This window comes from Macrobrachium nipponense, chromosome 33 (assembly GCF_015104395.2).
Source record: "Macrobrachium nipponense isolate FS-2020 chromosome 33, ASM1510439v2, whole genome shotgun sequence".
In the NCBI taxonomy this organism is placed as follows: Eukaryota; Metazoa; Arthropoda; class Malacostraca; order Decapoda; family Palaemonidae; genus Macrobrachium; species Macrobrachium nipponense.
The window spans coordinates 50,762,012-50,786,122 of record NC_087219.1 but is presented as its reverse complement, the minus strand read 5'-3'; the positions used below and the strand labels follow the sequence as shown (position 1 = coordinate 50,786,122).

Genomic DNA, 24,111 nt, shown 5'->3' with positions numbered 1-24,111 from the left:
AATGGTTCCAATTGATTCCCAGCTAAACTTTAAACCCGTCACTTTCAACACCTAACCTTAATCGCAAAAGATAAAAATGAACAATGTCAAATGCTTCATCATCAGGAAAAGTTTACTTAAGTCAGACGTATACGAATAATATGTGCCCAAAAAAATGGACCATAAACCGATCACAGATGAAGGGATTAATAGTAGATGACGACTATTGGCTTTGTTGGTTTCCACGCTGTATAGTACCCGCTATTAAGTATAAACGTATATCTTAGTTTTACCAGACCACTGAGCTGATTAACAGCTCTCCTGGTGCTGGCCCGAAGGATTAGATACTTTTACGAGGCTAGGAACCAATTGGTCACCTAGCAACGGGACCTACAACTTATTGTGGGATCCGAACCAAATTATATCGAGAAAAGAATTTCTATCACCAGAAATAAATTCCTCTGATTCCGCGTTGGCCGAGCCGAGAATCGAACTGCGAACCACCGGACTGGAAGCCGTGCGCGAAAACCACTCGTCCAACGAGGAACTCCATGAACCCGCTATTAATTGTTGCAGGGGTCCGTAGGTTTTATTTTATTTATTTTTTAATCCGGAATCGGGACCGGCATGCATGTGTAAATCTCAATCGAAAAAATTAATTGACAGACAACAGCTTAACACTCGCGATAAAAATCGTACAGCAAGCGAGAAAAATGGCCCACTGACCAACACTAATTACGAACCATTCCACTGTAAGTCTAAAAGTCTGGTAGGAGATCGTAATACTAGATCTTTAAAGAGATTACAGTAGTACTTCTGTTTCTAACATTAGTAAGGGTACTTTTTCTAGCATGTTCAATTTTATCCACAACAGATCGTAATACTTGAACTTTAAAGAGATTACAGTAGTACTTCTGTTTCTACCATTACTGTAAGGTTACTTTTTCTAGCATGTTCAACTTTATCCACACAAAAAAAAAAAAAAAGTTTACATATTTGGCTGGTTGAGAATGAACGTCTATATTGACGCTGGCGTTTACTTTCTATCTAAAATGATGTTACGTATTTCTCGGAGTTCCCTCTGAAAAGTCAATAAAATTTCTTTCCAACAAGCGACTGAAAGGAAACGAACTGAATCCTATTCGCGAGAGAGGGGAAGGCGGCGGAATTGGAATTAAAGAATAGCGTTGCTTCATTCTTCTGACAACTTGTTCCCCGCCACCGGACACACAAAATTATCTGGATGAGAATGACGCAACGATGACCCGTGCAAGACGCACATTTCGTGACGGTGACAGAAACGAAAGGTCGTTCGTCCATCGGTTGTACTGGATCGAGTGTTCCTCGTTTGACGATTGGTCTTCGCGCTCGGCTACCAATCCGGTAGTCCGAAGTTCGATTCTAGGCGCGGCCGATGTGGAATCAGAGGAATGTATTTCTGGTGTTAGGAATTGATTTCTCGATATAATGTGGTTCAGATCCTGTTGCTAGGTGACCAATTGGTTCCTAGCCACGTCAATATATCTAATCCTTCGGGCCAGCCCCAGGAGAGCTGTTAATCAGCTCAGTGGTCTGGTTAAACTAAGATATACTTAACTTTGTACTGGATAGAATAATGCCTCTGGTTTCACCGAGTTCGAACTTCTACTGGAACTGCTTGATTACCGGCTACAAATTCCCCGTTCCATATCAAACGATGTTTGTATTTGTTTATTTTGTTTGTATTTGTTTGTTTTACGTTGCATGGAACCAGTGGTTATTCAGCAACGGGATCAACGGCTTTACGTGACTTCCGAACCACGTCGAGAGCGAACTTCTATCACCAGAAATACACCTCTCTCACTCCTCAGTGGAATGCCCGAGAAACGAACTCTCGGCCACCGAGATGGCACGCCAACACCATACCGACCACGCCACTGAGGTGCGTGTTAGCGAATGTGCTGTCATGCCAGCTTTAGTTGCCATAAATCAATCAATCAGCACGTGTATATGTGTTTTTTTTAAGACGTTCAGAGCATCATCAGAATCAAAAATTGTATCTCGAGTTGAACTTAGGATTTCCTACGCATTACCAAATTCCTTTTCACGTGGCGACCCCAACAGTAGCTTATAATCCGCTCATTTCTTCATCTCTAATTTCTGTTTATTCTATCAAGATACTACTAAACCGGGGTATCTGATCGCTCGTTCCATCGACCTTCTGCAGGAGGGGAGGAGGGATTAGGAGGGATTAGGAGGGATTAGGAGGGAGGAGGAGGAGGGGTGGGGGGAGTGGATGACCATTTTCATTTCGTGGTTACATCAACTCTCATCATCATTCCAATAATCGTGAAAAGTTCAACGACTTACTCGTTTCCGATCACTTTTCCGCCGAATGTCTTCCGACTCGGAATGATTTTCCGAATTTGCCGCAAGAAACACATTTGGCTGCTTGCGCTACATAACCACGAGGGAATGCTTCGTCCATTAGACGTGAAGAGGGGTGGACAATAGCCAGGTCATTGTTTACTTGGCTTCCAGAATTAACTATGATTATTATTATTATTATTATTATTATTATTAAAAGTAATGGCTACTTCAGCAGCATTACGCTTGTATACACTTGTGGAGATTCTTCTCTATTTTCCGAATAGCGGCTTTTTCCGTGCTACTTAAACAGGCTAGTAGAGCGCCTATAGCGGTCATGAGCAAATAGTGTCAAAATCGGTGTATACATTTAAATATAGCACTGTATTTGATCATGACCTCTATAGGCGCTCTGCTAGCCTGTTTAAGTAGCACGGAAAAAGCCACTATTCGAAAAATAGAGAAGAATCTCTACAAGTGTAAACGTTGCTGAAGTAGCCATTACTTTTAATAAAGTATGCTCGAGAGAGGGTCTATTATTATTATTATATTATATTATTATTTATTATTATTTTTTATTATTTATTTTATTATTATTATATTATTATATTAGTAATAATTAATAATAATAATAATAATAATAATAATAATATAATAATTAAGTAATAATTATTATTATTATTTATTATTATTATATTATGATTATTATTATTATTATTATTATTATTATTATTATGATTATTATTATTATTATTATTATTATTCAAAAGATGAAACCTATTCATATGGAACAAGCCCACCAAAGGGGCCACTGACCTGAAAGTCAAGCTTCCAAAAAATATGGTGTTCATTAGGAAGAAGCAAGAGGTAAAATGAAACTATAAACCACATAGCAAGCGAATGTCCGGCACTTGCACAAAACCAGTACAAAAAGAGGCATGATTCAGTAGCAAAAGGCCTCCACTGGAGCCTGTGCAAGAAACACCAGCTACCTTGTTGCTAAGTGGTACGAACGCCAACCTGAAGGAGTGATAGAAAACGATCAGGCAAAGATCCTCTGGGACTAAGGTATCAGAACAGATAGGGTGATACGTGCAAATAGACCAGACGTGACGTTGATTGACAAAGTCAAGAAGAAAGTATCGCTCATTGATGTCGCAATACCATGGGACACCAGAGTTGAAGAGAATGAGAGGGAAGAAATGGATAAGTATCAAAACCTGAAAATAGAAATAAGAAGGATACGGGATATGCCAGTGAAAATTGTACCTATAATCATAGGAACACTAGGCACGATCCCAAGATCCCTGAAAAGGAATCTGGAAAAACTAGATGCTGAAGTAGCTCCAGGACTCATGCAGAAAGAGTTGATCCTAGAAACGGCGCACATAGTAAGAAGAGTGATGGACTCCTAAGGAGGCAGGATGCAACCCGGAACCTCACGCTATAAATGCCACCCAGTCGAACTAGAGGACTGTGATAGAGCAAAAAAAAAAAATAAAAATAATAATAATAATAAAAAAAAATAATAATAATAATAAACAACTAATCTCAATACTGCCAAGTACTGGTATTCTCTGCACGTCTCGTTTTCCCTGACACTAATCTTCACTCATGAAAAGGGAGGGCCTCATTCTAATTCGATTTCTATTTTATTTAAGTCCTGGACAAGATAGGAACACAAGGATGCCGGTTCCATAGATCAAGTGCAATAACGACGAAGCAAAAGTAAAAAATAAAATTGTCTAACAAAACGGGTGACGACATTTCATGATTATCAAAAATTATCTGCCACTGATAACATTCCGCAAAAAATTCGCGTTTCCTAACTACACAACTGATTTAACCAGCGTCTTAGATTTAACATTATCCTTCACTGTCACAGCTAAAAATAAACAGACGAACGCCACTTATTCGTACAAAACAAAATCATCAGTTTAGAAACCAGGTTCAAGAAGCATCAAGTAAACCACAGTAGCAGTTCAGAACCAGTAGCATAACAATAAAAGGAATTAGTTTAACGGTATGGGGAAAGCTGCATTATAATAAGCCACAATAGTTTAGCAGTGGAGGCAAGCATAATCCAACATGCATCAGTATTTTTAACGGTCGTGGGGAAGCGGTATTCTGTGAGCTGTGCAAGTTTAGCAATCAGGGGCAAGCGGCATTATAATAAAAAGCAGTAAGTCAGCACGCATTTAACAGAATGCACCATTTGAGCAGTAAGGGGCATGCAGAGTTTACCACTCAATCAACGAGGGAGAGGCAGCAGAGCAAAAATAAACCACAGAACTTGAGCAGCGATGGAAAACAGCATTCAATAGGCTGCAGTTGTTGAACTCTCAGAAGCAAGTGGCATTATTATATAAACGACTACCTGTCAGCATTCAAAGGCAAGTAGTGTAACAATAAATCAAAGCAGTTTTGCAGTTAGGTGCAAAGAGTATTAAAATAAACTAGTTTAGTTTTGAAGTTAGGAGCAGGCAGCATCAGAGCAAACTAAAGTTTAACATAGAGGATCAAGGGGCATTTCAATTGAGTGCAGTAATTGTGCATTAAGAGGCAAACAAAATGAAAATAAACTGCAGTAGATGGCAGTTGGGGCAAGCTAAATAATAAACCGCGCCAGTTCAAAGGAAGGGGACACGGAGGGAGAAAAAAAAATGCATTGTTTTAGCATTAAGGGGAAAAAAGCGTAAAAGTAAACGACCGTAGTCTAGCAGTCATGTGCAAGCATAACGAGCCGTAGAATTTAGCAGTCAGGGAAAGCGTCACTGCAATAAACTGTAGCAGTTCGGTAGACAGGGAAAAGCGGCTTCAAAAATAAAACTAGCTAGTCTCGCGTTCTGATGTACGGGTCCGTGGTTCCCAATAAGACGCTGCGGCCATAAGGGCCACTAATCAATCTCTTAACACATGCAAGCAAGCAGAGAGAAAGAAAGTGGTCAAGTGCTGCTGAGTAGCTACGCGTCCAGATTATAGATTTCGTTAGCTAAAAAGACATCCAATTTGAGCAAAAAAAAATGAATAAAAAGATTAGTCTCTTCCCCTCTGGATAAGACACTGTGGTTGCATAATCGCTCCAGGAGGAAAAGAGGAGGAAAAGAGGAGGAAAACAGGAGGAAAAACATGGTTACGCAACAGGGGCGTTTCTACTCACCATGCTGCTGGGAGAACTGACCCATCTTGCGATGCTATTTTGCCTGAAATGAAAAAGGAAAAATGGGATTATTAGAAATTGAGAATTTATTTGCACTCAGTCATCACGGCAAATTCGTCCACTTTTATTTACGTGTGAATATAATCAAATTAAATTTCTCTTTAAGGGCTATGTCTTAATATACATTTTATACAAATGAAGTCTATTCTATTAAGGCTTGCAAAACAAATAAATAACCTTCTGGCTCTATCAGTACAAGTGTGCAAGTATTTGACGAATAATAATAATAATAATAATAATAATAATAATAATAATAATAATAATAATAATAATAATAATAATAATAATGATAAAATGTGACTCGGAGAGAAATTCTCATCTAGTTTACACCTTACATTACGAAATTAAAATATTATGTGACAAGATGTAATTTGTAATAATCATAGCATCGTGAAATGTAGGAGGAATAAAAATCAGAAAATACAAAATAAAACCAACTCTCAAACAACCTCAACTGAGTCCGTGAAAAAGACCAATAAAATGAAGTCCATAGTTTAATCAAGTTTAATAACCCAATCCCATTCTCGGACTCGCAAGTCTAAATCGAAATTATTATATCAATGGTCTCCAGAGATATGGCAGCGAGAGAGTCATAGATGGAGCAGAAACTAATCAATGGTGGCAGAGTGAGTTGCTAAAAAATAATAATAATAATAATAATAATAAAAAAAAAGGAAATCTAATCCATCAATGACCGCGGTGGCGAATGGAGAGATTTCTACTCCTGGTCGAAACCACAAAAAGTTCGTAAACTGGTTAATAAACAGAGCGCTATACTGCTAATGGATCTTTCCCAAGATTACTACAAAAGAGGCAGGCGTCCAGTTTATATATTAGGAAGTCTATGGGCCGCAGAACGTGTTTATAGTTTTGATAGGCTTTGTCATCTTCAGTATATAATACATACATACATACATACATACATATATATATATATATATATATATATATATATATATATATATATAGAATGGGGCAACTGTCTCGTATATGCATACATACATACACACACATCACATACACCCAATACATACATACACATACATACATACATACATACTATTTTATATATATATATATATATATATATATATATATATATATATGTGTGTATATATATATATATATATGTATAGTATATATATATATATATATATATATATATTATGTGTGTGTGTGTGTGTGTGTGTGTGTGTGTGTGTGTGTATACTTTCAGTTATTTAAACAAATATGTGTATGCGTGATGTTAAAAAGAATAAATGTTTAAGCTGTAAAAACGAAACTTATATGAAAAAGAGGACGGGTGGAACCATAAACAGGACGTTATGTTTGTTCCTTCGTTTGATCTGCATGGAGATTTTCGTGCGTATGTATGTATGTATGTATGTATGTAAGTACATACATACACGCGTGTTTTTGGCTATATTGGTGCTATATTGTACGACAAATGATCAAGGTTTGTAAATATTCTTCTGTATTATTCTTATAATAACTACTCATGATAGGACAAACCAAAAAGCTTCCACAACACAATGTCCACCAGATGAGAACATGGAAACAGAAGCGAAGATGAAACAGCCATAAAAAATACATCCAAACAATGAAGTAGACATCACTTGTCAAAATAAATTTGACGGCAAGGCCACAACAGCCCTAGGCCTAGAGAAGAATCGACGAACGAGAAGCATCCGATTCTCCTTAGTTAGAGGCTTAGGCCGAAGCATCCGATTCTCCTTAGTTAGAGGCTTAGACCGAAGCATCCGATTCTCCTTAGTTAGAGGCTTAGGCCGAAGCATCCGATTCTCCTTAGTCAGAGGCTTAGACCGAAGCATCCGATTCTCCTTAGTTAGAACTTAGACCGAAGCATCCGATACTCCTTAGTCAGAGGCTTAGGCCGAAGCATCCGATTCTCCTTAGTTAGAAGCTTAGACCGAAGCATCCGATTCTCCTTAGTCAGAGACTTAGGCCGAAGCATCCGATTCTCCTTAGTTAGAGGCTTAGGCCGAAGCATCCGATTCTCCTTAGTGAGAGGCTTAGGCCGAAGCATCCGATTCTCCTTAGTTAGAGGCTTAGGCCGAAGCATCCGATTCTCCTTAGTGAGAGGCTTAGGCCGAAGCATCCGATTCTCCTTAGTTAGAGGCTTAGGCCGAAGCATCCGATTCTCCTTAGTGAGAGGCTTAGGCCGAAGCATCCGATTCTCCTTAGTCAGAAGCTTAGACCGAAGCATCCGATTCTCCTTAGTTAGAGGCTTAGACCGAAGCATCCGATTCTCCTTAGTCAGAAGCTTAGACCGAAGCATCCGATTCTCCTTAGTTAGAGGCTTAGACCGACGCACGCGATTCTCCTTAGTCAGGGGCTTAGAACAAAGCATCCGATTCTCCTTAGTCAAAGGCTTAGACCGAAGCATCCGATTCTGCTTAGTCAAAGGCTTAGACCGAAGCATCCGATTCTCCTTAGTCAGGGGCTTAGAACGAAGCATCCGATTCTGCTTAGTTAGAAGCTTAGACCGAAGCATCCGATTCTCCTTAGTTAGAGGCTTAGACCGAAGCATCCGATTCTCCTTAGTTAGAGGCTTAGACCGAAGCATCCGATTCTGCTTAGTTAGAGGCTTAGACCGAAGCATCCGATTCTCCTTAGTTAGGGGCTTAGACCGAAGCATCCGATTCTGCTTAGTTAGAGGCTTCCGATTCTGCTTAGTTAGAGGCTTAGACCGAAGCATCCGATTCTCCTTAGTCAGAGGCTTAGACCGAAGCATCCGATTCTGCTTAGTTAGAGGCTTAGACCGAAGCATCCGATTCTCCTTAGTCAGAGGCTTAGACCGAAGCATCCGATTCTGCTTAGTCAGAGGCTTAGACCGAAGCATCCGATTCTCCTTAGTCAGAGGCTTAGACCGAAGCATCCGATTCTGCTTAGTCAGAGGCTTAGACCGAAGCATCCGATTCTCCTTAGTCAGAGGCTTAGACCGAAGCATCCGATTCTGCTTAGTTAGAGGCTTAGACCGAAGCATCCGATTCTCCTTAGTCAGAGGCTTAGACCGAAGCATCCGATTCTCCTTAGTCAGAGGCTTAGACCGAAGCATCCGATTCTGCTTAGTCAAAGGCTTAGAACGAAGCATCCGATTCTGCTTAGTCAGAGGCTTAGACCGAAGCATCCGATTCTGCTTAGACCGAAGTATCCGATTCTCCTTAGTCAGAGGCTTAGACCGAAGCATCCGATTCTGCTTAGTCAGAGGCTTAGAACGAAGCATCCGATTCTCCTTAGTCAGAGGCTTAGAACGAAGCATCCGATTCTGCTTAGTCAGAGGCTTAGACCGAAGCATCCGATTCTCCTTAGTCAGAGGCTTAGACCGAAGCATCCGATTCTGCTTAGTCAGAGGCTTAGACCGAAGCATCCGATTTTGCTTAGTCAGAGGCTTAGACCGAAGCATCCGATTCTCCTTAGTTAGAGGCTTAGACCGAAGCATCCGATTCTCCTTAGTTAGAGGCTTAGACCGAAGCATCCGATTCTCCTTAGTTTGAGGCTTAGACCGAAGCATCCGATTCTCCTTAGTTAGAGGCTTAGACCGAAGCATCCGAATACACCGAGAGCCTCGCTGGCAAGAGAGCGCTTTCACCGAGCCGGTGTGCGGTTGCACTTGAACTGAAAGCTGCCGTCATCTGGGGGGGAAATATCATGAGTTTTCACAGCTGTCTGGCCCCAAAAGGAAAGATTAAGAAAAATGAGTTTAGAGAACAATTAAAAGAATCGCTCGATTGCTCATATACGGCGCCACGGATCTCGCTGCTCATCTCTTTTTGAGATTTCGAAGGATCGGATTCTGTTCGAATGGATGTCAGATTTGGAGGGAAGGTTTCAGGTAATACGGATTATACGCATAATGCTTCGTCAACCTCAATAATTCAGTTTTATTTTCTTATTCATATATAATGTTAATTCATCTGTTTTTTCTAGTAATTGTCACAGCTTTCTGTAGTTCCCATAAGCTTATGTTACGTCTTTCGAATAAACACCATATTCTTTGGAAGCTTGAATTTCAAGTCAATGGTGCCTGTGGGTTGTCCCATATGAACAGGGTTCGTCTTCCGAATAATAATAATAATAATAATAATAATAATAATAATAATAATAATAATAATAATAATAATAATAATAATTCAGATTTGAAGTCGTTAATCAAATAGGCCCTTATTTGATTATTCTCCACTGATAATCAGGAATGACTAAAGCGATGCGCACTCACTCACCACACAGATTTCGTTTCAGTCTTTATAGAGTAATCAATCTCTGTCAACAATCAGAATTGGGCAAAATGATGCCACCCTCACTTCAGTCATCAGTTAAATCGCTGCGCCTCTACCCAAAATTACACCTAATTAGAGTACAAGGTAATTAGTCTACGCAAACGGTCCTGCGTAGATGTGGATGCTGTCCATTTGACACGCCCCTTAGGCAACATGTGTCTAAGACCGTCAGTCAGAGTACAAGAAATCAGACCAATTAGCCTCCACCGTCATTCATGTACAGGTACGAGTGATGCCTCATTAACGTCTGCAATGATGGGGTTTCCACATCGATATAATTCTGTACTTACATGGCAAGGGGTCCATGTGAATCAAAAGCATGATCAGCGTCAAATTCAAAATCAGTTTTGAATGGGATGATGCAGTAAGTCATTTATGTTAAAATGGGATATACAAACTGGTCATCCAGGCAATTCTAGCTTTGAGGAGTACAAGTCTTTGCCTGTAGAATAATAATAATAATAATAATAATAATAATAATAATAATAATAATAATAATAATAATAATAATAATAATAATTAATACCACGCTATAAATACAACCCAGTCGAATAGGAGGACTGTGATAGACAATAATAATAATAATAGCAATAGACAAGGGTCTTATATTTAATAAAATGATATCTGATTTGACTTAAAAAAAACACGACATCATAATAACCTCATTTAAAAAGCTCTACATGTGTCTGTTTTAATCCTGGTACAATAAAAGTATACACTGCACGTGAAAATAATCTCGGCAAACACCACCTTAGCAGTGTAATTAACATACAATACACAAAGGAATTTTTATGGCTTGCATGAAAACAGACTATGTAAAATGACAAATTAGCAAAACAAAGCAAGTATATATTGTAATGTTGTTCACAGGATATCTAATGTTTTATCATTTAAACATCGAAAAGGAAAAAACATGACGAATCAAAAACAAATATTTCAGTCGTATCACATTTACGTTTTACCTTCAAAAATGTTACAAAATGCCGAAACTATACTCGGTTTTTTTTCCATCTGTCTACCCGCCTGTGGTGTTTACATATGGTAACATTGCGTCCCGGGTTCAGATAGTTACATTAAGCTTACATTCAACCATTATAATAATATCCTATTCAAATATTAATGGTGTAATTAGCATACAATAGATTATTAAAACACTTTCAGTTGCAAATGTACACCCAGATATCCTTTTATTCACCTAAAACTTACACATAGCATAACTATCGAAAGCCGAGGACGCAGTGTTACCATACACAAACACCATTGACGGGTGGACAGAAGGAAAAAAAAACAGAGTATAAGCACAACCGAACGCAGCAAAATTGACAAAAATGGACAAGTTTGCAAAATTCGTATACAAAAGAAAGCGCTTTCCGAGTCGCTCATTGCGGCATATTTTCGCTCACGAACAAAAGCGAGTGAGAGGAGAGCGTTTACGTTAGCAATATCGAGGTAACGACTGCATTGGTTAATGAAGAACACAAAATATATTTTTTATGTTCACAAAAACACGATGCGGATTTGGCTGACGTAGTTGCAAGGTTTGTTTGGTTGTTTATTTGTTTTCATGGTGTTTCTACGTTGCATGCAACCAGTGGTTATTCAGCAACAGGACCAACGGCTTTACGTGACTTCCGAACCACATCGAGAGTGAACTTCCATCACCAGAAATACACGTCTCTAACTCCTCGATGGAATTCCCGAGAATCGAACTCGCGGCCACCGAGTTGGCACGCCAACACCATACCGACCACGCCACCGAGGCGCTTCGTTGTTGCAAGGGCTCATTAGGATTGCATACATGGTATATATACCTGCGAACGCAATGACAGGCAATTTCGTCAAGGTAAATGCACTGGAGAGAGAGAGAGAGAGAGAGAGAGAGAGAGAGAGAGAGAGAGAGAGAGACAGAGAGAGAGAGAGATTTTGTCTACTTTAAAAGATATACTGACAGTTAAGAAGAAACTAGGCTTGGCAAATGTCATTTAGACAAGTTAAAACTGGATTTCATAATTTATTATGCATTTGCTCTCTCTCTCTCTCTCTCTCTCTCTCTCTCTCTATATATATATATATATAATATATATATATATATATATATATATATATATTTACATATATACATGAGTAAGCCAAATGCCAGGAAGGAAAAAAGAAACAACTGAATGGTTGAGGTTGAAAGGCCTTTCGATTTTCGGTCCTTTGCCAGTATAGGACCGTGTGTTGTCGAAAGGCCCAGCAACCCCTCCGTTGTTTCACTTTTCCTTCCTGGCATTTGCCTTTATTGATACATTCATCAAGTTCCATAGCTTCGTGAATCAGTTATACTTAAAAACATATATAATATATATATATTTATATATATATATATATATTATATTATACATAATCCCCTATATATATATATATAATATATAAAATATATATATATATATATATAATTATAATAAATATCCCTATATTGATTTGTATGGGTAAGAAGAGATATGAGCTGGGCAATCTTAATGTTTGCTGACGTCCATATTAAGTTATGCCAGAACTCGGAATCTTAAAAAAGTGTTAGCTGACGCCCATATAAAGTGATGCCAGATCCCGAAGTCTTAAAAAAAAATGTAAAGCCAATTATTTAAGAAACAAAGGAAGGCGGAAAGATCCACAAACTGCATTCCTAAGCTGATACACCGGATACTTTATTTTTTATCTCAATCTTACTCTAAATTGCAACCGAACTTCCCTAAATTGCAATCTCCGCCCTCCAGCCAATCACGCCCAAGGACAGCTGCGAAAATGGGGCCATTTCGTCGCTTAATCAGATGACGAAGGAATGTCGATAAAAAATGAAGTTAACTGAAAACTCAATTTGGGAAACAATTTACGACCACATCCATCAACCTCTCGTGTCAGCGAGGACAAACACTCATATGAATGAGTAAGCTGATTTCCAAAGGCTGTTCGCCAAATCTACTTCAATTCATTCATGAACGATGTTTTTTGTATATATTAAGTAGCAGCCGATTCGTTCATAAGCTAAAAATAACGTTAACGTATCAGGTATGACTGAGAATATCAGTAGAAAATCAATGCATTTCTCAAGAAATCAAACGCCTGTCTAATGGGTTCTATCTAGTGTTTTTCATCTCGTAAATATTATCACAAAAGATGAAAATAATCCAGTAATAATATGAAGCTGGGAATGATCATTCTATCCCTTGTCTTACGTATTTTATTATAAAAATCCACGATCACTGCTGATACAGATGCTGCTTATATTCCAAATTTATCACCGATAATAAAGAAAAACAATAAACAATCTTCCAATTCAATATCAATAACAATCTTAAAAACAACGAACTTGGCCCGTTACAGTGATATCCCACCAAGGAAGCGCTACTGAGCATATATTTTTCATGGTTTGTACATTACGGTTCTAGCTTCGACTTAGACAGTTCCAAACTGTTAACTTGTCCATATTGTCAAAACACGAGACCCAAAAATCTACCCTTTTCTCGTACAATTTTTAACTCTTAGTTCTCTATAAAAGAAAACTATCGAGACGGCTATTTGTCTGTCCGGCCTCGCTTTTTCTATCCACCCTCAGATCTGAAAAACTACTGAGGTTAGAGGGCTGCAAATTGGTATATCGACCAACCACCCTCCAATGATCAAATATACCAAATTGCAGCCCTCTAGTCTCAGTAGTTTTTACTTTATTCAAGATTAAAGTTAGTCTTGATAGTGCGTCTGGCACTGCTAAGGGTGCCAACAGCACAGGCCATCCACCAGTGAGCCGTGGCTGAAACGTTTCATGGGCAGCAGCTGTGGGTTCCATGGGCCGTGACTGAGAGTTTCATACTGCATTATACACTGTACATAAAAATCGACTGCGCCGAAGAAACGTCGGCGCTTTTTTTTTATTGTTTTATTCTTTGCCCTGCAAACGTAAACCATGTTCAGTTTACTCTGACATCTGACGCTCTCTTTAATATATATATATATATATTATATATATATATATAAATAATATATATATATATATATACATACTATACATACACATAGATATATATATATATATATATATATACATATCCATCGTTATTTTCTTCCTTTCTCCCTTGATGAACATCAGCTAAAGCTTACCGATCTCATAAAATATTTGAAAATTCCTGCAACCGTCTCAACAATTTCTCCTCAATCTCTCCAGTCAATAACTGGATCGCAAATAAACTGCCGCTTAACCTTAGGTCTTTTCCTCCGACACCCTCGCCTTAACTGGGTCATCCATCCAGTTCTCGGCCTATTAGTCCAAAGGCAAAGAAACTTGAGTTTCCGCCTCAAAGCCCGTTCTACACAAACTCACCCACTCGGAGAAACTGTACAGTGTCCCTCTCAGAGGCCTCCTGCTCTCTTCGGCAGCAGATTTATGGAAAACTCACAGAAAGACACAATAACATATTCCAAGTATAATGTATAAAACAAGTAAAAAATGCCACCGAAAATATTTATATATATCTTTCGGCAGACTCCGTAGGATGCTCTATGAGCCACGATCCATGAAGCTTTCAGACAAGGCCTGGTGGTGGCTTACCCTATACAGTTGCCAGACGTATGATTATGGGTAACTTTTAATGTTGAATAAAATAAAAAAAACACTAAGGCAAGAGAGCTGCAATTTGGTATGGTTGATGATCGGAAGGTAGATGATCAACATATCAATTTGCAGCCCTCTAGCCTCAGAAGTTTTAAAGATCTGCCGGCGGACAAACAAAGTGCGAACAGAAAAAAGTGCGGACGGACACACAAAGCCGGCACAATACTTTTCTTTCCAGAAAACTAACAAGAACAGTGACATATACAGTGTTGACAATACCTTTATTCTTTTTAAAGTACAGTTACTCAAGAACTTATAGTGGGAAGTTCTGACAGGGTAAAATGCATATATCCCAATTCGCAACCAAATAACCATGGAATTTATGCCTTGCACTGCAATAAATAGAGGACCTTTGAAAGATACAGAAAATATTTAAGAAATGAATATGGTAATGACGCTACCACACGTAATAAGTGGTAAGTTTCAGTGACAGACGATGCAGGATGAACACACAGCAACTATTTTTTCTTATATATTGCCCTCGTTCCATGGTCAACAATTGTTATTCATTCTCTGAGTAATACAAAAGGAAGAAATTCAGTCTCAGTCTCTCTCTCTCTCTCTCTCTCTCTCTCTCTCTCTCTCTCTCACACACACACACACGTATACGTTCACACAACTGATAAACATATATAAAGACAGAGACATATTATGCATGAATGTGCAGTTCTAAAAAAAAACTGCATGAAAATAAAAACTATTGCGACAATATTAATCAGCAGATGAACAACCTCAACCAATATACGAATTACGATGAAAAAAAAAACCGTAAGAAAATGCCCGCAATAAAAATAATGATGGGCACTAAAAAACAAACAACCAGGCCGTTATAACTTTGCTCGGGCTATTATACGCACTGTTTCAGGTAATTGCTGATTGAGTGAGGATGCCTAATGATGCTCTGATTGTTAATTGTGTCTCTTGCTAAACGGTGAAACCTTGGAATAAATTACTCCTGTTCGCTGCAATCGATTCGCGCTTATAGCTATACACACACACACACATTATAGAGGAGAGAGAGAGAGAGAGAGAGAGAGAGAGAGAGAGAGAGAGAGAGAGAGAGTCATCCTTTAGCAATATTGTAATTTAAGTAGCTGATTAAACATTACAATCTATAAAATAATGTATATTTATAAATACATTACATACATACATTGTTAGTATATATATATATATATATATATCTTATATATATATATATATATATATATATGAGAGAGAGAGAGGAGAGGGGAGAGAGAGAGAATCAGCCCTTTGAAGTACAGAAATGTTTTAGTAATATATATAGATATAACATATATATATTATATATATATATATATATATAGAGAGAGAGAGAGAGAGAGAGAGAGAGAGAGAGAGAGAGAGAGAGAGAGAGAGAGAGTTATCGGCCGGAACATCGTAAATTTAGAAACAGATATCATGGCGAACCTTACGAAACTGAAGATTCGCGCGTCGCTGGACTGATTAAAACTACCCCAAAAATACTAATAATAATAATAATACAAACCACAAACAAAAGAAAAAACGCAACTCCCAGCGAGTTATTAACCGTCGCGTATCGGAGCCCGTTGTCACACATAGTTTCCGGTGGATTCCAGCAATAATAATTGGCCCCGATGTCGAAGCGATCAATCCGTTGGAATGAGACACTTTCACCGACAACATCATCATCCACGAAAGCGCCGTTGCAATTTGAGTCTTCCTAACGAGCAGTCTTTGACAATGCAAGTTGATGCGCTCGCGATGCAAGCTTTCGTCGCTGTATATTGATAATATTAAAGGCCGAATGTTATATTTATATCTAGACGCTTCCTTCTCTCTCTCTCTCTCTCTCTCTCTCTCTCTCTCTCTCTCTCTCTCTCTCTCTCTCATTTTTGGTTAGGTATGCAGATAGTGGAAAATATTAACGATCGGATACTAAATTTATATAGTATGTACAATTCTCTCTCTCTCTGTCTCTCTGTCTCGTCGGTTGGTTGGATGCGCACTTAATGACAAATATTGACTGAATATTGAATTCATAACTGAGTGCTCTCTCTCTCTCTCTCCTCTCTCTCTCTCTCTCTCTCTCTCTCTCTCTCTCGTCGATAAATGGAACATCCACTTCCAGTCTCCTTTTCACTTTGAAAGAGAGTTTCATTCACAATCAAAATAACATTCATAAGGTTTACAATTCAAAGTAAATAAAGGGCACCCTGTATTCAGCACTTCCTTTAAATATATCACCCAAGATTCTCCTGTTGTTTTCAAGAGTAATCACGGGTTCCTTTGGCTTGTCTAAAGGGAACTGTATAATGATTTTTTTTCCTTTTTCCATCATCTATGCAGCTCACCTAATCCTTTCCGGTATTCAGAATAGATCTGGAACAATAAACAATGGAACCATTAGGAAAAGAAAGTTAATTCTCTCTGGCGTGAAAAATGCAGAGAAACTTTGCAATTTCATTGAGTACCTCCAAAGAAATGAAATGTATCATCTACTTATACTTTCAAGTTATTTTATTGGGTGACTTTCACATAAAAAAAATTATTTGAAAGCCAAAAAGCTTGAAAAATTAAAAATCCACTTGTATAAAATGTCCTGTTTCTTTTTTGATAAAAAAAATCAATCATTCTGAACGTGTTTGAATTTGAGTGAAAATTCCCTTGTACTGGCTGGTTAGAGTCCGGAGGTCTATAGCAGGTTTGTTATTTTCTTCACCAGATGCCCAGTTTATTCCAGCCAACTGTGAAATACTGATAACCACGCAAATGGCACTAAGTGGTTGCATATCTCACAACAGCTGATTTCGATATGCAACTTGCACCATGTGGCCTAATATCTCACAACTAATTTGGATACGCGAGTGCACTAAATGGCTGCATATCTCACAACAGCTCATTTGGAACCACTTGAACTAGAGGCTAAAAACTGAGATCACCCCTTCTGTCGTAAACCTCTCTCAAACTTTTGCTGTTTACTTCATTATTACATAATAAGTCTTGCGTTTCTGCTTATGTCGTAGCTTGTTAGCAGTTAATGTGACCACTGCAATTTTCAAAATAACCTGATTCCATTATTTTACCTTCTACTAAAGTTATTTACACGAGAACTCCTGAGTTTTTTATTTCACAAAATCACCATCTTCTAGGTTTCTCTAAGCTGAGAAGAAATGACTCCAAAATATAATAATCAACTGGCGATTTCGTAATCTGTCGTGAGACAAAAACATTTCTCAATACCCTCTCAGGAACTTCTATGACTATTGCCATGTTGGTGTTTTACCCATCTCTAAGGATGCTGATAAGGCCTGTCACAGGATCTTGTCAGTCAGATATTTCCCAGGTTTGGCTTCGTACCAATCTATAAACTACAATCTAGTTCTTCTCTAAACTATTCTACAGTAATCCTAATGTAGTAGAAGCTGTTACGTGGGCCCATTTCTTTGCTTTTAGCATTGTTTCTGTCAACAATCTGTGTTAATATTTTTTCTATTCACACTCCCTCTTCTCTTGCCCACTCACAAAAGAATGACTCGTTCCTTGTCACTATCTTGTATAGAACTATTTCTTGGTATTTAGACGGCATATTCTTCTTATTTCGACCTTATCAATCCCACTGTATAGCAGGGTCGGCCGCTCGAGTCAATTTTCTCCATCTATTTCTATTCCTTGCATCTTCTTCCCACTTCACTCATATCCCTCCTCACCACATCCATCCATCTGCTCCGCTGACGCCACATAGCCATCCTCCCCATGGCTATGTTCTTAGCTCTCTTGATTGGTTTCACCTCATCTTTTCTCATCACAATGGCCACAGTATCTTAAAGACGAGCTCCTCTAGCCTTCTCCTTTACATGACATACACCAAAGATTCTTCTTTTATCTCGACTCCCCCTCCTTTCCAGTAGTGATATTCCAGATATTCCAGCAATCCATCTCACCAGCCTCATCTAGGTTCTTTCCAACATATTTAGACAGCATTTTGGGTTAGCGCAATACGAAGAACGTATTATTTGATACTTTCACTGTCAATTTCCTTCAGATTTGTGTGTAATAATTCAACCACCACTCGATTTTTTTTTTTTTTATGAAACCGAGATTCAATACCTAATATGCAATATATTTGGAGCCTTACAAGTAAATATTTACGAAAACTATAATAAGTGGATGGAACAAATCTGCTCTGTAGGGAACTAAGACTGCTGTGATGATGATACATTAAATGTTTGGGCTCATTATCCATTCAACGATAGGTATCTACTATTTAAAGTATATCATATTTAACCATTCAAATTACGAACCATCGATCTACATCACATCATGTTACATCTCCTCAACAAATGTCTGCACACAAGCTGTTGACTTTAGTTCTGCTTGTTCGAGAAATGGCGTTTTTTGGGCAAGTACTATACAGATTTTTCATAACAAGAACTGAGAGGATAGCTTAAAAAAAGTTCCATACAAAATTGTTCTTTATATATATGTGTGTATATATATAATATACTATATATATATATATATATATATATATATATATATATATATATATATATATATATATAATATATATATATATAGAATATATATACTATATATATATGTATAATATATATACTATATATATATATATAATATATATATATATATAATATAATATATATTTATATATAGAATATATATTATATATATATATATATATATATATATATATGACATATTAAAAGCCAATAAAACACAACTGTAGAACTTAAGAAAGGAAACTGGTTCTAATCTTCACCGTGGCAATCAGTAGCGCTGGGAGCTGGGAGTAAAATCACTGTGCAGCGCGTGTAGTACGTGAATGCAGTATCAAGATACACATCCAGGGCAAGAACAAGTATAACCAATATTTCAGATGAGAAGATGAGAATGACAAAAATCACAGCTCACAACTCAAGGAAAATAAAGTGATTCGACCCTAATTTCAAGGTAGAGAAACCAAAATAAACTCCAAAAAAACGTAGCGTTTATTGCAAGCAATGAATTCCAACCATGAACGGTGGTAACCTTTAAAAAAGCACAGTGAATGCGCACAATATAAAACTATATATTCTGACCCAAATCGAAAGACTTCCGGCTACTTATTCACACGATATGGGTTTGCCGAAAGAAATCACGTCCACATGGATCACTAAGGGCCGTTGATTGAACTGTCGCTTTGTAGTTTTACATTAATATGATTTTTAGTGGTAGACTTCCAGCAACTTACAAACTGCTGACTCTTGTCTATGAACACACACACACATACACACACACAACAACATATATATATATATATGTATATATATATATAATATATATACACATATATATATATATATATATGTATATATATATATATATATATATATATATATATTATATATATATATATATATATATATATCATATCACATACTATATATATATATATATAATATTATAATATATACATATACATATATATATATATATATATATATATATATATGTGTGTGTGTGTGTGTGTGTGTGTGTGTGTGTGTGTAGAATGTACTAGTCACTTTTTTACCAGATACATTTGCAATTGTAATAGCCACAATGCCCTCTTAACTTCTTCAATTCTTTGCTCTTCAAGAAGTTAAGAGGGTATTGTGGCTATTACAATTGCATATATATATATATATATATATATATATATATATATATATATATATATATATATATATATATATATATATATATATACTATATATAACATATATATGATATATACATATATATATATATATATATATGAGTGTGTGTGTGTATGTGTGTACGTGTGAATATATATACACACATATTTGTACACACACACACACACACACACACACACACACACATATATATATATATATATATATATATATATATATATATATATATATATATATACACTCTACAAATAACACAGATTCAAGGTATGTAAAAATTATTATTCGCTTCCTTGAAGATGGAGGTGGACGAGTTCCTGAAAACTTGAAAATAAAGATCTACTCTTTTGAAACCTTGCGTATTATTGAGGTCCTCTGTGAAAGTAACACACACACACACACCCATACACACATACACACACACACACGCACACACTATATTATAGGTGTATTATATATATATATATATAATATATATATACACAAATATGATTATGTGATGTTTGTTAATCATGAACGTAGTGATATATATATATATGATTATATATCTATATATATATACTATATATATATATATTACTATCGTCGTTTCATGATTAACAAGACTTCAACATAATCATATTTGTCGAATGGATTCCTAACTCTCAGCTTTCCTTAACTTTCCCTATCTAAGAAAGTAAAGCCTCTCTCTAACTGCAGTAAACGAAGAAAATTCCCTTAGTAACTGAAGAGACTTGATCCTACACCCACGAGAATCGGATTCCGACGCTACACCATTAAGCCTCCACACATAACATCGAGTATTTGCAACAGATTTATCTCAGTGGTTCTTCTCTGAAGAAATTTCTCCTAAATGAGGGTATTTTCACTTCTTTCTTAGCTAATCAAGTGGACTGAGATTCCGCTAATATTAGAGGTCCATTTTGAGCTTGCGAGTTCATACAAAATAGCTGAATTGATAAACTGTACAGAGGGTGTTTAACTGGAAGTCCAGCCTGTATTTTTCTCATTATTGGCATAATGTGCACAGTCAATATATCAAAATGAAGAGGAATATTTAGGAAATCTCGAGAGAACATCAAATCCTGAACAATTGTCCCAAATGTCCTATTCACTGGATGCTGTATTTTTTCACCAAGGGACACTTTATAGCCACCATTAGGGGATTCTAATAACTGTGATTTAAACATGACAGAAAAACAAATAAATATGCGCCGAGGACAATCGAGCTTTCTGTACAGTGCATATTGCTGTATAAGCCGCTGCCCATGATACTTTCAGCCACGGCCAGGTGGTAGCACGTCCCATAGCGTTGTCAGACACACGATCGTGACTAGCTTCTATCATAAAGAAAATTAAAAGCATTTAGTCTAGATGGCTGCAATTTGGTATGCTTGATGATTGGAGGGTGGATGATCAACATACCAATTTCCAACCCTCTAGCCTCAGTAGCTTTTCAGATCTCAGGACGGACAGAAAATACGGATAGGAGAGTACGGTCAGAAAAAGTGCGGACGGACTAACAAAGCCACCTCAGTAGTATTCTTTTACAAAAAAAAAAAAAAAAAAAAACTAAAAAGGGCAAATGACAATTTTCCATAGGACTCTTCAAGTTACAGCCTACAGAAAGTAAGATATAGTGGATGACAAAGGCTTCCTTAAAACCCACGATTTCCTATTGCAAATTCTAATCCTTCTTCTGGTCAGATGTGCCACGATAAGTTTTCTCAAATCCCTATCAAGAATTCACGAAGCTGTCCAAAATCCTTCGCAGAACTGGGGAGTTAGGTGAGAGTGAATCACGAAGAGTCTTTTATTTACAATCTTAAATCACTCTTCTTCCCCGCCATTTCCCACATTCTTTACCTCACTTTCTTACGTATCATCTGTCAAACCTCACCACCTCCTTCCTATACTCCCCTGGTTATCCATCCACCTGCCAAACCCCCACTCCTCCTCCTCCTACACACCCACCAACCCCACCCAACTTTTTACAAACATATGTGAGGAAAGTACACTTGACATTGGCTGGCGAGGAACGTCATTTTCTCCCGACAAGGCAACATCTGCTGCTGCGCCTGCGCCGAGCAGTGTGAAAAGTGGAAGTTTAACAGCCCAGCTTACACCTCGTGGAAAGCGAAGAACGTCTCTCCCTTCGGTTTTACTCGGCTCTGTAGGTAACTCGTTTGAGTCATTTGAAGGAGGGATTTTCTCTGCCGTCTTCATTAGCCACGAGATCTCGGTTTTTAAGTCGTTATCGTGATTTCTGGGGAACTCAAGGCTCGTTCTGTCGTCATTCTCATTTAATGCGGAGTTGAGGTCTACATTTTTATTTATTGCAGAGTTGAGGTCTAAGTTTTTAATCACTAGAAATTTTACGTGGGCCATTAGTGACCAATTTAAAACAAAATTGACGCCAATCTTTGAAGTGCTAACACCTTCTACAAAAGTACAAATTTTAGTATTAAAAAAACACGTAAGAATATGAAAAAAAGAAGCCAAAGAAGAGAAAATTATAAAAAAGAAGCAAAAGAGAAAACTATGAAAAAAGAAGCCAAACAAGAGAAAATTATAAAGAAAATTAATCAGCTTCTAACCAGCTAAAAACAAACAAAATAAACAGCGGCTAAAAAGTAAGTTCAGCCACCCAAGGCATAGAAGGAATGCGCATTAGAGTAGCACTTGTCTAACTTTAAGTTGCAGCTTAGATATTCATAAACTGTGCTGCCAGGAGATCTTGTTCCTGCCACAAACATCCCCCGACCCCGCACCCCCCGAGGCCTTTAGGCGATGAGGTACTTCCTTCCCGATCATTAGTCACGAAGTCAGGTTTTACATGACGACATTTAGCCCTATTTTCGTTGGGTAGTTTTTTTTTCGGTAATATCTTTCGTGGTACAGAGAGCAATTTTTCGAGCTCCTCAACAGATGGCGTCCTGAATTCGTCCATTCGAGAAACCGTTTTCAGATTAGCCTACTGAGCCTCTTGGGCTGACCTAGGCCAAAAAAAAAAAATAATAATAAATAAATAAAATAAAATATATGAGCGACTGGAAATCTGCACCACACCTATGGAGTAAAATGTGAACGCCCTTGGGTCATATAACGAGTCCGGCGCTTTCATCAGGGCGAGTGCCTTCATGCCACCTCGACCCCTGCCGTTTTGAGCATCTTGGAGAACATTCGAGAAAGGTTGGGGAGGCTGCTTGGAAGGTGTTACTATCTGTGTATGCTTGTTTGCTTCTTAATTTTAGAGGAGCCGGCCTGCGCGCCTTTAGGGGCCTTGACGAAACAAGCTTAGATAACTATACTCTATTTTTTTCCATCTGTCCATCCGCCTGTGGTGTTTGCGCATGGTAACACTGCGTCCCGGGGTTTGAATAATATCCTATTTCTAATATTAACGGTGTAATTCGCATTCAGTAAATTATTAAAACACTTTTCAGTTGCAAATGTACACCCAGATATCCTTTTATTTACCTGAAACGTACACGTAGCGTAACTATTTAAAGACCGAGAAAGCTCGAGACGCAGTGTTACCATGCGAAAACGCCACAGGCGAATGGACAGATGGAAAAAAACAGAGTATAGAATAGAATGTAAAATTTAGGCCAAAGACCACGCGCTAGGACCTATGAGGCCATTCAGCCCTGAAAAAGAAATTGAGAGTAGAATGATTTGAAAGGTGTAACAGGAGGAAAACCTCGCAGTTGCGCTATGCATAACTGTTAGGAGAGGGTGGAAAGGACGGTGGAAGAAAGAGAGTATGAATGAAGCTAGAGTAAAAGGTATGAAAGGGGGGTTGCAGCTTGGGGCCGAAGGGGTACTGCAAAGAACTAAAACAATGCCTACAGTGGCACAACATGAGGTGCAATGACGGCACTACCCTCTACGAATTTTAGATAACAACAGGGCGTTCTGCTTTAGAACTCCTGCAAT

The 24,111-nt window shown here is 37.7% G+C and overlaps 1 protein-coding gene across 3 annotated transcripts in view; it reads right to left on the bottom strand.

Annotated features, from left to right (window-relative positions):
- LOC135203171 (uncharacterized) overlaps positions 1-24,111 on the bottom strand; it is a 230,797-nt gene that overhangs the window by 70,376 nt on the left and 136,310 nt on the right. For all 3 annotated transcript variants that reach the window (XM_064232867.1, XM_064232866.1, XM_064232865.1), the window contains one exon: positions 5,486-5,528. In XM_064232867.1, coding sequence (XP_064088937.1) covers positions 5,486-5,510 — 25 coding nt within the window. In that variant the 5' untranslated portion in view covers positions 5,511-5,528. The remainder of the gene's footprint in view (positions 1-5,485; positions 5,529-24,111) is intronic.